The sequence below is a fragment of the Trachurus trachurus genome, assembly GCF_905171665.1.
Source record: "Trachurus trachurus genome assembly, chromosome: 1".
Lineage (NCBI taxonomy): Eukaryota > Metazoa > Chordata > Actinopteri > Carangiformes > Carangidae > Trachurus > Trachurus trachurus.
Genome location: NC_139891.1, coordinates 15,833,787 through 15,848,101, shown reverse-complemented (window position 1 = coordinate 15,848,101; position 14,315 = coordinate 15,833,787). Strand labels below are relative to the sequence as shown.

The 14,315-nt window shown below is 41.9% G+C and overlaps 1 protein-coding gene across 1 annotated transcript in view; it reads left to right on the top strand.

Annotated features, from left to right (window-relative positions):
• Positions 1-14,315, top strand: part of LOC310994789 (multiple PDZ domain protein-like) — a gene marked incomplete at both ends in the record, with an annotated part of 39,019 nt that overhangs the window by 20,592 nt on the left and 4,112 nt on the right. Inside the window, 18 exons of the mRNA XM_083983619.1 lie at positions 1,546-1,866; positions 3,578-3,778; positions 4,355-4,532; positions 5,419-5,529; positions 5,965-6,030; positions 6,460-6,531; positions 7,012-7,108; positions 8,221-8,429; positions 8,775-8,869; positions 8,981-9,110; positions 9,368-9,460; positions 9,977-10,051; positions 10,146-10,472; positions 10,748-10,831; positions 11,385-11,578; positions 13,546-13,693; positions 13,805-13,876; positions 14,086-14,179. Of these exons, the coding sequence (XP_083839745.1) occupies positions 1,546-1,866; positions 3,578-3,778; positions 4,355-4,532; positions 5,419-5,529; positions 5,965-6,030; positions 6,460-6,531; positions 7,012-7,108; positions 8,221-8,429; positions 8,775-8,869; positions 8,981-9,110; positions 9,368-9,460; positions 9,977-10,051; positions 10,146-10,472; positions 10,748-10,831; positions 11,385-11,578; positions 13,546-13,693; positions 13,805-13,876; positions 14,086-14,179 (2,567 nt within the window). The remainder of the gene's footprint in view (positions 1-1,545; positions 1,867-3,577; positions 3,779-4,354; positions 4,533-5,418; positions 5,530-5,964; positions 6,031-6,459; positions 6,532-7,011; positions 7,109-8,220; positions 8,430-8,774; positions 8,870-8,980; positions 9,111-9,367; positions 9,461-9,976; positions 10,052-10,145; positions 10,473-10,747; positions 10,832-11,384; positions 11,579-13,545; positions 13,694-13,804; positions 13,877-14,085; positions 14,180-14,315) is intronic.

Sequence of the window (14,315 nt, the reverse complement as noted above, 5' to 3'; positions counted from 1 at the left end):
CGCCCCACCACCACCACCCACCCCGCCCCCATCTCTCTCTTGCTCTTACAGGCACACACACATGCATGCGCAAACACTCGTACACACACACACACACACACACACACAGACTTTCAATGGTCTAACCTCCAAAAACACCTTTTTCCGGCTATGGGAAATATCTCTGAATAATTCATCACTCATCTCACCTTGAACAGTACGCTTCTGAATAAAAGAGAGTTTTAAAGAGCCTCTCATAGATGTACACACAATACACACACAGATGAACACTCATACACACACACACTCCCTATCACATGCGCACACACACACACACACACACACGCAGGCAAAATGCTCAGCCGCTCACACTGCGTCCTCCTGACAGCACTGCAGACAAACTAACAGAGAGTGGAGGCAGATGAGTTGCTTTGGCAGCCTCCGAATAAGACAGACATAGTGGGGTGAGGGCTTGTCACTATCAAACTGCCTCTGTTGAGACAAGACAGGCTGTCCACATGGCTCAGTCACAACAGCTTAGCATGGAGGACCTCCATATTCAATCTGCCACCATGAGTGGAACAGAGAAATTGGCTCTTTCACCGGATTCAAACAGCATGTCTACTGGTAGCTTCACACAAGAATGGAAGTGGGAGGGGGCGGGCTTTAATGATGTCCTTGACACTTAAGTTAAATGACATCCATAACTTAGATGAGGGGCTTATTCCAAACACATTTTTTTTTTTCATTTCAAATTTTCAGGAGCTCTTTAGAGAATAGAAATGTCTTGATTCAGAAATGCATCAATTGTAGTGACTTTAAAATACACAATCAGTCACAACGTGGGGCACATCTGTAATTTTAGAGCGCTTAAAAAAATCATGTGAAATGTAAGACAGCAGCCTCAGTGAACTAATAAACAAATTGATTGTTTGTTGCTAAGCAATTACTAATGATTTTTCAACTCGTGAGCATAATTAAACATCACTTCAGGGATCCAGATTTCCTCTCAGCTGTTCAGCGGTACTGTACATGGTCATTATAGTGAAGGACTGTTTAATGGTGTAATTAAATCCAGATTGTTACCAACATCAAATGGCCTGATTGACAGGTCTTACTACAGTACATGAAGTTAGCCTAAGCTTGACTAACAAACAGATGAACAGACAGGGCTTAAAGCAACAGTTTAGCTCTCTGGTAAATCCACTTACCGTACCTGCTTTCTTACCAATACTTGGAGTATACCACTCTCACACAGCCTCATAGTGACAACAAGTAGTCACAGTGCCCGGTCAAGAAATTCTAACTCTTGATAAGAAAAAGTGTTTAGCAAAATGTCAGGCTATTCCTTTAAACCATAATATTTCATTATTCCCTATGGAAACCATTCACTAAGTGCCATGTCATTTGGTTGCTTCATCTTATTGTTCATTGCTTAGTGCTGAAAGTGGAATGAATGTGCCATTGTGAAAACGCATCAATGAGAAAACTTAAATCTCAATAATATTTCTAATCTTTTCACCCCTCCCTCCACATTTCTTTGCCCATGCTCGCCCCTACCCTCAGTATAACCTACGTCCCAGCCCATCAGGTGGACGAGCACCGTACTCGTCTGTATTTGCCCCCTCTGGCGTCCATCTCAGCAGACAGCGCCTCTTCCTCACCCACCCCACCAACAACTTCTCCAGAACCTGCAGCCAGATCCCCAGGTCCGATCAGAGCTCCGGGTCTGACTCCAGCTCCGTCCGCTCTCAAACCATCTGCCTCAGTCAAATATAAATCTGCAGCTCCAGATCCAGCAACCACAGTTCGAGCCTCTGCTTCATTCAAAACCCCATTCAAAGGCCCAGCCGGAGTCCCCACCATCACCGCAGCCCCAGACTCAAGGTAATGTAAGATGTAAGACCCAGAGTTATCAGCCCATTATTTATGGTCACCTAATCCCCACACAGGCTCAGAGTGCAAGATAAACCTGCCTCTGGGTTTATTAGACTTCAAGGCTCTGGTTTTATTACATGTTGATATGTATGTGCCATAGAACTGGACTATGAAGCTTTACATTCTGAGCTCTTTAATGTACCTAGGCTTTTGATTTTTATAGCATCCAGGATATTATTACTGTAACACATCACATATTTCTGCAGATGAAGTTGCACTAATGATCTGAGTTATTATCTGATACTTTAATGAACCGTATCCATGGGGAAACAATGTGTTTCATTTTGCAACCAGCTCAGTGTTCGTCTCTTCCAGTCCGTATTTTCTCCGCTCCATTCTTCTCTGTAGTGAAAGGCGAAAGCTTCTCTGAATGTTGAATCTCTGAGTTATATTTAGCTGTTCACTTATGGATCTCAGTGCTGACTGTCAGCGAAAATGAATTGTTTCGCTTCTGTCTGTCCCTGCCTTCGCTCCATCTTCGTATCTCTGCCTTTCTCCACCCTCCCTCACTCCCATTTCTCTCTGCAGCCTTTTCTTCACTCTTATCTTTCAATGCATTGTCTTTGTCTCTTTCTCTGCGAGACTCCTCTCTTGACTCTTTGTGTCTACATCTGTCTCTCATCTCTGTCTCCGTCAGTCATCTTGCTCAGGCCGTTTTCTCTTTACCTCATTTTGCCTCTCCTCCCTGCCTGGGTCCTATCCCTCTCTCCTGGACGCTCTCTTTCAGCCCTGGTGGAACCATTTGTTCTGCCCTCTTCTGTAACTTAACTGGCTATAGGCTCCTGCTGCGCAGATAGCACCACTATCACTCACCTCCATGGGCTTATTACAGGCCTCTGCCGTTAAACATATTCATGAAAAATTCTCCTCTTCTCAGCCCCTTTCTTCCACACCTACACACACGCACATACAGCATATATACACAGACACACTATATATATATATATATATATATATATACACACACACACACACGCATACACACAAAAAGAAACTACCTCACTGCGACCTCCCTGGCAGAAAATGTGTATTTTCAGGGCAATTTGCACCAAAAGCAGTGTATCTTCTCAAGGCCCACTAGTGTAACTCGCTATTTGCGACGTGTCACAGTGTGTCAGGGCCTGAAAAAATAACAAAGAGCGCCAGCATACCTTGTTATCTACAGGAGGTCTGTTGATGTGATCTACAGTATTCTACGGCTATTTTACTCACAAATTGAGGGCTGTGAGGAATAACGATTATTTTCACTTTGGATTCATTTACCATTTAAAATTGTGGAAGAAAAATATTTGTCACAATTCTCCAGAGCTGGTGCTGACTGCTTTGGATGTTTTGTTTTGACCAACCAACAGTCAAAAGCACAAAGACGTTCAGTTTACATTGACACAAAATAGAGATAAGCAGCAAATCCACACATTACCAGCTGGAAACAAAAGGATGTCAGCTAACTGCATCAGCTCTGCAGAGATTATTGAGCAGTAAATATAACCTAATGCCTGTTTTTAATAAGACTGTCATGTAAAATGTATCTTCAGAGACTTGACTGTTCTGGAGGGGAACAAAATGAATGTAGAGCTTAGATAATTGAGGTATCGGGTTTCCATCCAACGTCATATATTAATGCCATTTTATTTCTGCTTGCACGCTCATTCACCATCAGCTGGCAGGTTCCAAAATTTCTACCTCACATGAATAAAGGAGCAGGAAAGGAAGATGCAAACACCATGGAGGAGAAAAAGGACTCGATTAGAGCAGATGGGAAAGTGCCCAAGCTGGAGGTGGAGATAAAGGTGGATGGTAAAGAGGAGGGTGATGGCGAGCTGTATCCTCATACCACCATGTCCTGGGAACAGCCTAGAAGGTTAGTGAATCAGCAGCAGTAGCCAGGAACAATGTCTTAGATTGTATTCAGATTTTGCATTTCCAGCCTCTTTTCAAAACTCTGCCCATGATGCCCTTTATCCTCCCTGTGCCAGAGAAGGCTTAGCAAAATCCCAGTGTGTTTGGGTTATGTTCACAGCAGGGGCAGAGCAGTGCAGCACACATGCAACCAGCTCATATTTCTTAAGCCTAGAAAAAAAGTGACAACTTCCCCAACCTGTATTTAACACATTTATGACCGCATCCTGCTTGGATAAATCACTTAAGCTGCGCTGCATGCGTCTCTCCCTGGCAGGTATAATATTCTATTGTTTTGACTTAATCTCTTAAACTCTATCCGCAGTCCTAAGCAGCGAATAGAGGAAGAATGAGAACAAAAAAAAAAGCAAACCCATTGGATTAATTCTGCTTCTTGTGCATTTTTTTGCAGTAATGTTTCAGACCAAGTAGGTCCTCATCAGGCATACAGAATCCTTGAATTCATCAGCAGCATAAGAAGGATTTTCAGCTCTACAATATGTGTGGATGTTCCTTGTATCCTGCTTTGTGTTTTCAGTGTGCGGCTGACTCGAGCACCAGGCCAGTCCCTAGGTATCAGCATAATGGGAGGCAGAGGCATGGGACGAAGGCTGAGCAGTGGAGAGATGATGAGGGGAGTCTTCATCAAGCACATCAGCCCCGACAGCCCGGCAGCACATAATGGCACCCTCCGGACTGGAGACAGGATACTGGAGGTGTGTGTGTGTGTGTGTTTGGCCCCAACTGTGATTGTGTGTTGCAGAGAGAAGGAAAGAGACACACTTATTGGAAATTACAGGAGACAAGTGTGTGTGTCCGTGTGTATACTGTAAGTGCCTTGAAGCAAAAAGGGGATTGTGTCTGTTTGCTGCACGAGCACGCATACACACACTGAGCACCTGTGCTGTTATCTGGTATTGTCCTTTTGTATTGAAAGACGACGATTTGATGATAATACGATAATGATAATGAACAGCTCCATTTTCTAAATAACCAGAAAATGTTATTCACTCCAATTCATTATCTACAATAAGTCTAAGGTTCAAGGTTCAGCTTGTCATTATACAAGACAGGATTGCAGAATGAAATGCAGTAGTAGCCTCCACATGCTACTCACAGAGAATTTTGCAAGTCTGACAAAGAAGTAAAATAAACACAACAAGAATGTGAGTGTGCATGGCTTAAGGCAAGCATACAAAGTGAAAAAAAAAACTGGACAATATAGAATATGACAATATTTGAAAAAGGAAAACAAATGATTATCCACAGTGTTATATGCTGTGTGTATCACACATCACACGTGTGCAAGCATAATTCAAAATCACACGCACATTATTTGACCATTAATCAGTGGGGACTTTACCTTTAGCATAACAAAGTCTTATTTCTAACCATGTTCTATATGTACAGATTTGACATTTCATTGCAGTTCCTTCACTTTTTTAAAAGTCATTTTTACTTGATTAGACAAAGGAAACAAACATTTTATTTCAGTATTTTATTTAATTCTCCAAAAACATGGAAGATTTTATCACAGAAGCTGATTAGACTCATATTAATTTGTTTTGTCCAATGTCTCCTGTGTGTAATGACTTGGCAAAGGTGTGTGGTGTGGACTTAAGAGACGCGAGCCACGAGCAGGCAGTGGAGGCCATCCGCAGGGCCGGAGACTCTGTGGACTTCCTGGTCCAATCTGGACAGAACAGACCTCAGGTATTATTGTATTAGAAAATAGTCCCCCCCCAAAAAAGCACATCTCTACTGGCGTATAGGATGCATTCTGCAGTGTACGTGCAGGTACTTTATGCAGACATTACATTGTGTAGCATTTGAGTCTCATGGGGCTCTGGGATTTTTTTCACATTGAATCTCAATGCTCAGCATCTGCAAAGAGACGGTACAGTGTAAATTCTCTTGGACAACTCCATCAGAAGTTTCAGCAGTGCTGTGCGTGGGAGTTTGTTGCATTACAATATGATATCCTCTGGACACGGAGCAGACTGAACAAAATTATCTTTGTCTGAAACTTTATCTGGCATCACATGACTTATCAGAGGGAAAATGCAGCGTTTTGAAGCATCCACGTTTTGCAGTCATATACTAGATAATATTTATCTGCCTACTCTGCATTTTATGCTCTGCCCACAGTCCCTGATGCTCACCAACCATGAAAGACTGACTCCAACACCACAGTCCAACTCACACAGCAGCAAGGTAACACTCCTCGACTGGAGACTTTCACCAGCCTTGATCTATTGATACTTTCTCACGATTTCTCTTTTACAGATAAATATACACTTGAATTTAAACTGCACACGGTCCCACAGAGTCAGAGAGCAGTAGCTAGTTTTTTGTCGTGACCTGCACCCCACACGTCACTGGAACACATGACAAGTTGTGGAGTTATTTTTCTTCTCTGTTTCTGTTCCTACACAGTTGCTGATGTCTGACTGTGTGTGGTTATAGTGTACAGAGAACACTATATTATACACAATACAATATAGTGTTGAGTCATTAACGCCTACGTGGTTTTCCAAAAAGAATGAAGAAGCTTTAAAGGGTTTTTTTTTCTTGAGAGCTAGATGTTGTGTTTTGGTGATGATGCATGTAGGACTATATCTGTGTTTCCCCTCATGGTCGTAGGAAGCAGAGCCTCTCAGTGGTCTCTTCCTTAGTCTCTCCCCTACAAACCCCTTCACTCCCACTCCCTTTAAGGTTGGTACATTGTTGTTTGTGCATGTACAGTATGTGTGTTATCATGGGTGTGCAGGATAAAAAAGCAGCTGTGCATTAGCATTTGCACTAAGCCAACTTCCAAAAACTTAATTAACGTGCATATTTGTAGATAGAACCCTTGTAGTTCAAAGTCCCTTGCAGCTACCTTGTTTGTTTAAGCCCATTGTTTTTCTCTTTGATGGAGATGCGTAACTCTCTAAATAGACAGTGCATTCTTTTGAAGTTATTTTTTCAATGCACTTGTAAGTTGGTTGCAAAATAATGCATGATTCTGGTCATCTTTCATGTTATTTATAGCTGACATTAAAACTGTGTTCATTAATTCATTCTGTTCGTCAGTTTTTCCCACTACTACATCAAGCACACTGAACAAGCCTCAGGGGTAGTCCAACTCATGCCTGAAGGACCCCTGAGGCATCCCCAACCCTGCCTGTTCAATAATGCAAAACTTCTCCCAAGGTACCTTCGCCAGCATCGGATAGAAAGAATCGGAGAAGCCCCATGACTGTAACAGCACCAATCGCAGCAGCAGTGGAGGATGAAGACACTGGCAGGAGTAAGTCTGCATCATAGAGACGTCACAGTGGGATCCACCAGCGCCCGCAGGAGCGGGAGCTGTGTGGTGATTTCAACATAGGAGTCACAGCCACACAGTGCAGGCCACATGGTGCCCCGTGGCCCACAAAGACCAATTGCTAAGCAGAGCCAGAAAGAACAGTAGTACAGTGATACAATGAGAATCAGGCCAGGGCCATTCATTGAAAGTCACTGAGAACCATTTGAGCAGATTGTTTCCATACTACTCACATGTGAAGTCCCAGGCTTCAAGTACACGCGCCATTGGCCAAGAACACAAAAGCCAATGAAACTTTTTTTCTTCCTGTACAGTACAGTTTCCAGATCAGAACTGAGACTTTCAGTTTCTTCTGTGGCACAAAAACAATGTTTTTTCAAATTTTACCCATTCTTGCTCACTGCACTAATGACAAGTGTGTTGTGGAGTTTTTTCAAAAACAAAGTTTTGTTTGTATCCAGTTTTACTCATTTAAATGTGTTGTGTGTATCCTTGAGGTCTAACAAATGTCTTGAACACATTTTGTTTTCCTCTTTTAAGGATATTTGCAAAACCAATTAATCAAAAAAAAAAATTAAAACTTGCATCTACAGTATATCTTCCTTTTCTTCACTGTCTTTGTGGATGTACATGTTAGTGAAACCATTGGCTGGAATGTAGAACATATAATAGGGCCCTACTTTATAAAAACAGTGATACCTAGCTTCACTGGTGGCCAAAATCTTCATAAGGTGCCTTTAAAAGGACTCTGTGTAAGTCTCTGTGACATATTTGCACATAAAGTCATTCAAATATTTATGTGCCTTTACACATGCACACGCAAACTATATAGTCTTATTATATACTGTATATGCAATATAGAGAAACACAGACATTCTTCACCCTCTCCTCCAACGTGACTGACATCATCCCTTCTAGACAAATTGCTGCAACACACCACACACACACACACACACACACACACACAAGCTCCACTAGTGTATAATGCTTCCTCTCCACATGAAGTGTCAGTCATTACATGTAGCATGCCATGCTTTTTTTGGCTCACCCATCACATCCTTTCCCTAACAACCTCTTGTTTGTTCCTCTCCTAGAAAAGATGCTTCAGCGCTATGGCAGCCTGTCTGGGAAGCTCCATATGATTGAGCTGGAGAAGAATCCCGCGGCTCACGGGCTGGGAATCAGTCTCTCAGGGGACAAGGACGGCTCTAGGGCCCGAATGAGTGTCTACGTAGCGGATATAGACCCTCAAGGCCCCGCTGGGTTGGATGGGAGGATACAGGTTGGAGATGAGCTACTGGAGGTAAGGAGGAGAGTGAATGGGAGCAGTGAAAGAGGGGGCAATAAAGGTTGGAGTCCTGGGGAGAGACAAAATACCAGAGTCAAAATTGAGAGCAGCAAAAGGAGAGCAGTGGGTGGTGGGTAGAAGGCATGGATGAGTAAAGAGCATTGAGTATCTGCACAGTAGATTTATCAGACAAATTACCATTTGAAGAATGGTTGGTTCTGAGCTGGATTCTGGCAATGAGCAACCGGGAAATAGAGATGAGGAGGAAAATCGAGGGGGAGGGGGAGAAAGATGAAGATGGCAGAAAAGTAGATTCCTGTAGATATGGGTGTGACAAAGAAAACATTCTTTTTCCTTCAGATCAACGGCCAGATCTTGTACGGGCGCAGTCACCAGAATGCCTCCACCATCATTAACAACGCTCCATCTAGTAGAGTCAAGATCGTTCTCATCAGGTAATATGCAGTGGGATTTTTTCTGGCCTTTACCCCCAATTTGAACTAAACGGTATGTATAGGTGTTGACCAGGGGCGGTTTATGACAGATGCTGGTCTTTGTTTTCCTAGGAATAAAGCAGCTGTGAGTCAAAAGGCTCAGGGATCCAGAACAGAGTGTGAGGACACAGTCGACTCTCAGACAGAGTCAGCAGAGCATGGAGGATTATCCAGAGACATCCACCACATCACCCTACCTCAGGTACAATACCTTCAGCACATCTAGGCATTAACCTCCAGAAGCACAGTTTGGGGAAACTGGTTGAGTTGTAACACAATCTTATCGTAGCAAAAGAAAAAGCAGCCTTGACACTAGAGAAAATACAACAACCTCCCAACACATTGTCAACATGAGAGCAAACACAAGTCTTTTATATAAGGCTGCTGTTAGCCTCAGTAATTCTTAGTAAGTGACCGTTACAGCTTGTTGACTGCTTTCTTTTCCGCGTCTCCCTCTAGGATCGTGTAGGTCTCGGCCTCTGCCTGGCGGAGGATAACTCAAAAGATGGAGTGACGGTCAAGTCCCTGACCCAGCACGGCACAGCTTTTAAGGTTAGCATCATTTGAAGCATCACCTCCATCTGTTATGTCTTCAGGAATATGTTGTTTTTGTAGGTATTCAGTTTTTGTTATCTATCCAACATGTTTTCTAAACAATGTCATTATCACTTGTTCCTCTCTTTCTGTTAAGGGTTTGTATTTGCCATCACATGTTTTATGGTGCTAGTAGAAGTGACAGAAGGATATTTTAGCCATTTAAGGTGAAGCAGAGCTGAGCTATTTACTCTTGGGCCATTTAGTTTACAGCAGCACATCATAGTTTATAAAATGGTCATATATTTTATATGAAATATCTCTATCTTGAAAATGATCAGCAACTATATCTGTAAAATCTAGTGGAGTCAAAAAGTACTGTAGTTGCAGTGTAATTGAGCATGAAGAGGCATAAAATAGACACAATCACAACGTAACTATCCAGTTATACTTGGTGTCTGTTTGAATTGTAATCTCACTTCTTCTTCTCCTTCTAAATTCCCACATTTCATCAATGTTTCTGTCTGTGTGCAGGATGGCAGAATAAAGCCTGGTGACAGAATCATAGCAGTGGGTGATGAACATGTAGCTGGTCTATCTGTGGAAAAGGTACAAAACACACAAACTCCAACACACACACACAATATGCACTTAAAGGTCCTGATTTAATGATTATTGACTCACCTGTTGTCTCTGTATTCAGGTGTCCACTTTGATCCTCAAACACCGGGTCACTGTCAAGCTCTCCATCAGCTGTTCCAGGCGTCTCTCCTCCTCTTCCACTCTACCTCTCCCTCCGTCCCATTCCTATCCCTGCTCGATCACTCCTGCTTCCTCCCTAACCCTCCCTGTTTCATCCACCCACTCTTCAACCCTCAATACAGCACGGTCTGATTGGCTGGGATCTGCACCCACAACTTCAGACCCCCTGAGCTGCCCAGTTGTAGCAGGCAGGGAAACCATGCTGGAGATCTCAAAAGGAAACGTAGGCCTGGGCCTCAGCATTGTAGGAGGATGCGACACTCTGCTGGTATGATCAACCACCTGACATTTCACATTAACATTTAATTTAAGGCTAAAGGGCACATTTGCTGTTTTTGTTCATGAAAGATTTTGCTAAACTACTCTGGCAAAGTCAAACTCCATATTTTATCTATCTCTTATTTATTTATTCAATTGATCATTTATTATTTATCATATTTTCAGTGCCGATTGTTCTGAAATATGAGGCATAACAAGGCTGACTGGGTTTAACTTGGTGGCACTAGGTCTGTAAAGATGAGTGTTTTCTGGTTTTTCCACCAGGGGGCAGTAGTGATCCATGAAGTAAATGATGGTGGAGCAGCACAGAGAGATGGGAGGCTGCAGGCTGGAGACCTGATATTAGAGGTATTATGGGAAAACACAAATTTGTTATGGCTATACCATAAAAACATAATGCAGCTCTAATAGTATTTTTCTGGCTTGTTTTCGTTCTTTCTTTTTTCAACACAGCAACACAGAACTATTATTGTTGGAACATAACTAAAATATAAAAACAATTTGTTTGTGTTTTTTTTTTTATATCACATCAATCACATTTTTAAGCAAGGATTTAATGAATGCATAGCAAATATGATTATAAAACATTGTAAATGTTGTTTAATTTATTTTTTCTTTATTTACATTGACAACACGTGTGAACATGTGTATCAACATTTCTGAAAATGTATCAACTAATGTTAAACTGGAAAAATATGTGGCGGGTCAAGCAAAACAATCATAATACAATAAAAATGCTGCAATGAAATCTGCACACATAAGACAAGTCACCCAGATAATCAGGGAGCTGCAAAAGAAATCAATGACCCAAGGTTGATGCCATCAGTAGATAACCACTAATCATGACAAAGCACTCTTTGTCAGTTATTTCTGCTGTGTGTGATTTCTCTCCTCCTCCTAGGTAAACGGTATAGACCTGCGGCAGGCCACTCACGACGAGGCTATTGGCGTGCTGCGGCTCACCACCCAGCATGTTCGCCTGTGTGTCTTCAGGCACCAGGAGGCTTACAGGGAGGAGGACCTGTGGGACGTCTTCAGCGTGGAACTCAGACATCGACCTGCAGAGGGACTGGGACTGTCCACTGTGGGCAAGAGGTATAATCATGATGTCTGTGGATAAAATAAAATAAGAGTAAGGCAGAATTCAAATAGACAGGGTAGCACAATGCAAAATGTAATAAGAAGTAAAGTAAAAATAGAAACAGAATCTAAGATATTAGCAGTACTAAAGAACTTTCAGTTTTGGTTGAGTTTGGCGGCGCCAGTGGCCCAAAGCGGTAGTGTTTTGCCTGAAGTAAGACTCCATTTCCAATGAGCACTAGCGCGTAGCGCCGTAAACATTCTGATCTCCCGGTGCATGGAAATTAACAGAAGACGTCCAAACTAAGTTTCTGTTACCAGCGGATCATTTCTCAGTAAACACACATACACAGTCCGAAGGAAAGGTGCCGCATTGCTGCTCCCTCCTCGTCGTGACTCGTGAAAGTGAAACTTAAGTGAGAACCGGGTTCCTACCATCCACCTCAAAGCTGCTTAGTGCCAGTGAAGGTGATACAGACCCCCTCAGGCCGTGACAGAGGTGTCATTCAACCTGTTGTAAGTCAATGTACCATCACAAAAGTTATGAAAATATTATATGAAGGTTGAAAAGTTCCTTAATGTTGGTTTAAGATAAATTAGATATAGACATAATACTGTACCATAACATATGTGAATGCAATGTTGAGTGTTGTAATGTAGAATGCAAAGGACAAAGTTACTGTATAAGAAACTTATACATGTCTGGCCAAATGTAGAAAGGTCAGATTAGACATGGGACGTTGTAGTACAAAAACAACATGTAGCAAAGCCAAATTATAATATTACACAAATGTGAATAAATCAGTAATAGTATGAGGTTTCAGTTTGAGAGGCCTGATCAGAAAAACAGGATCCAGGTTGGCTTCAGAAGCTTCAAATCAACAAAAATATGCCTGGCAACTGTAAGTCAAACCTGTGAAAGAGGCTGATGATGACATCGTCAGGCAGCCTTGTATTTTGAATAAGACGTGAGTTCAAACACACCACCTGTCAACTCTTTCACCTTGCAACGATGAGGGATGGGTGAGAAATAAAGTGGGTCATGCATTTGTTGAATGCACTCCACTACGCAAGGAAACCATTCAGCCACTGCATGACCCATTTCTGACCCCAGATTCAATCAAAATCTTTTTTATCAGTGAGTTGACATGAGTTGGCAAATTAGTTAAACAAGTTTTCAGAAGGAGGTTTTTACAGGTAGATTATTTTTTAGCAAACCCGAGAACAAGTGGACTTAAGACTTTAAAGTGAAAAAGAACCAGTGCCTGTCGTCTGTCAGATGGTTGATTTAAAGGTTAATCAAAGTGTATTTTGTGTACACCTCTTAATAAACCTCTTAAACAAGCAAAGCTCAGCAGTTAGATTCACTATGGCCTTTTCAGAACTGACATTTCCATCTCTGTGACGTTAACCACAGCCTTCCTCCTAATATAAAAAATATCTGTGTTTCACATTTCAAATGGTCAAAAATAGCACACTTTGTTTTATGTAGCAAACTTGGTATCATTTACTGTGATGAATATAGTAGCCTATTGCTTTTTTTTGTTATTAATTGACCCTTGAAGATAAAAAACAATTCTTTTCACTATTTTGTACAGTATGTATAACAATGAAAACTCTGTGGTATAGTACTGTAAAGTTAAACTCAAGCTGTGAAGTCTTACAGTATCTAGTTAGAGATCAGGAACTGTGCAGCAGCAGCAGCAATCATTATTGTGGAAAATATGTGACACATGCTGTAATGAAATCACACACGCTTACAGCATCCAATAATTAGCATAAAGGTCACCCAGACTGTCTCGCTGCCACACTGCACAGAGGACACGTAATTTCCAAAGAGTTAAGGTGCAGATTTTCATGCAGCTTTATATGTCTGCACAAACATGTGTGACATTATGCAAAGCAGCAGGTTTACAGCTCACATAATTTATTTTATGAGCGTGGGACAGACACAGTTTTTGACCTGTGTTTTCTTCCGACAGCAATGACACGGGCATCTTTGTGTCAGATATCATCAGAGGAGGTGTAGCAGATTCAGATGGCAGGTTGTTGCTAGGTGACCAGATTCTGTCAATCAACGGAGAGGATGTCCGTGCAGCGTCACAGGAACATGCACAGCAGCTTCTACAGGTCTGACACATTCACACGTACACTATGCAAAAAGGTTATGAATGAATTACAAGTGGGTTATAAATGTGATGGATTTATCATCTTCCATGCGATGTGTCACCTTTCTCTCAGAGTTGTGGTGGAGAGTTGCACCTGGAGGTGGCTCGTTTTAAAGCTGGTGTGCAGTACTCAAAGCGGAGCCAGGTAAACATTTTCTTTTGGTTTGTCTTTGTCAAGTCAGTGACAGGGAAGTTATCAGATGTTGGATTTGGCATGTACCTATTTAAGTCCAGGCTCTCTTTAATAAACTCACTCATTTTAATATACTCTGCAGTTCAACGATTGCTGTAATGCACAATTTTAACAATAGTGCTTTGTGAACCTAGGAGTACTTTAAGTTGTGTTTTATCCAGAGCGAAGACTCTGACTGTTCCACCCTGACCCCCTCAAGTGGATGTGATGCTTCCCTCAGTCACCAGAGGGAGGCAGACAACAAAACAGGAAGTGGTGAGTGGCCCTTCATCAAGAGATTGTCTGAAAGCAAGATTAATACATTGTGCATATTATTGAGATTAAATCCATGATTCTTTATCTTTCACACACACACACACACATATATTTACAGTTCTTTGAGTGGAAAATA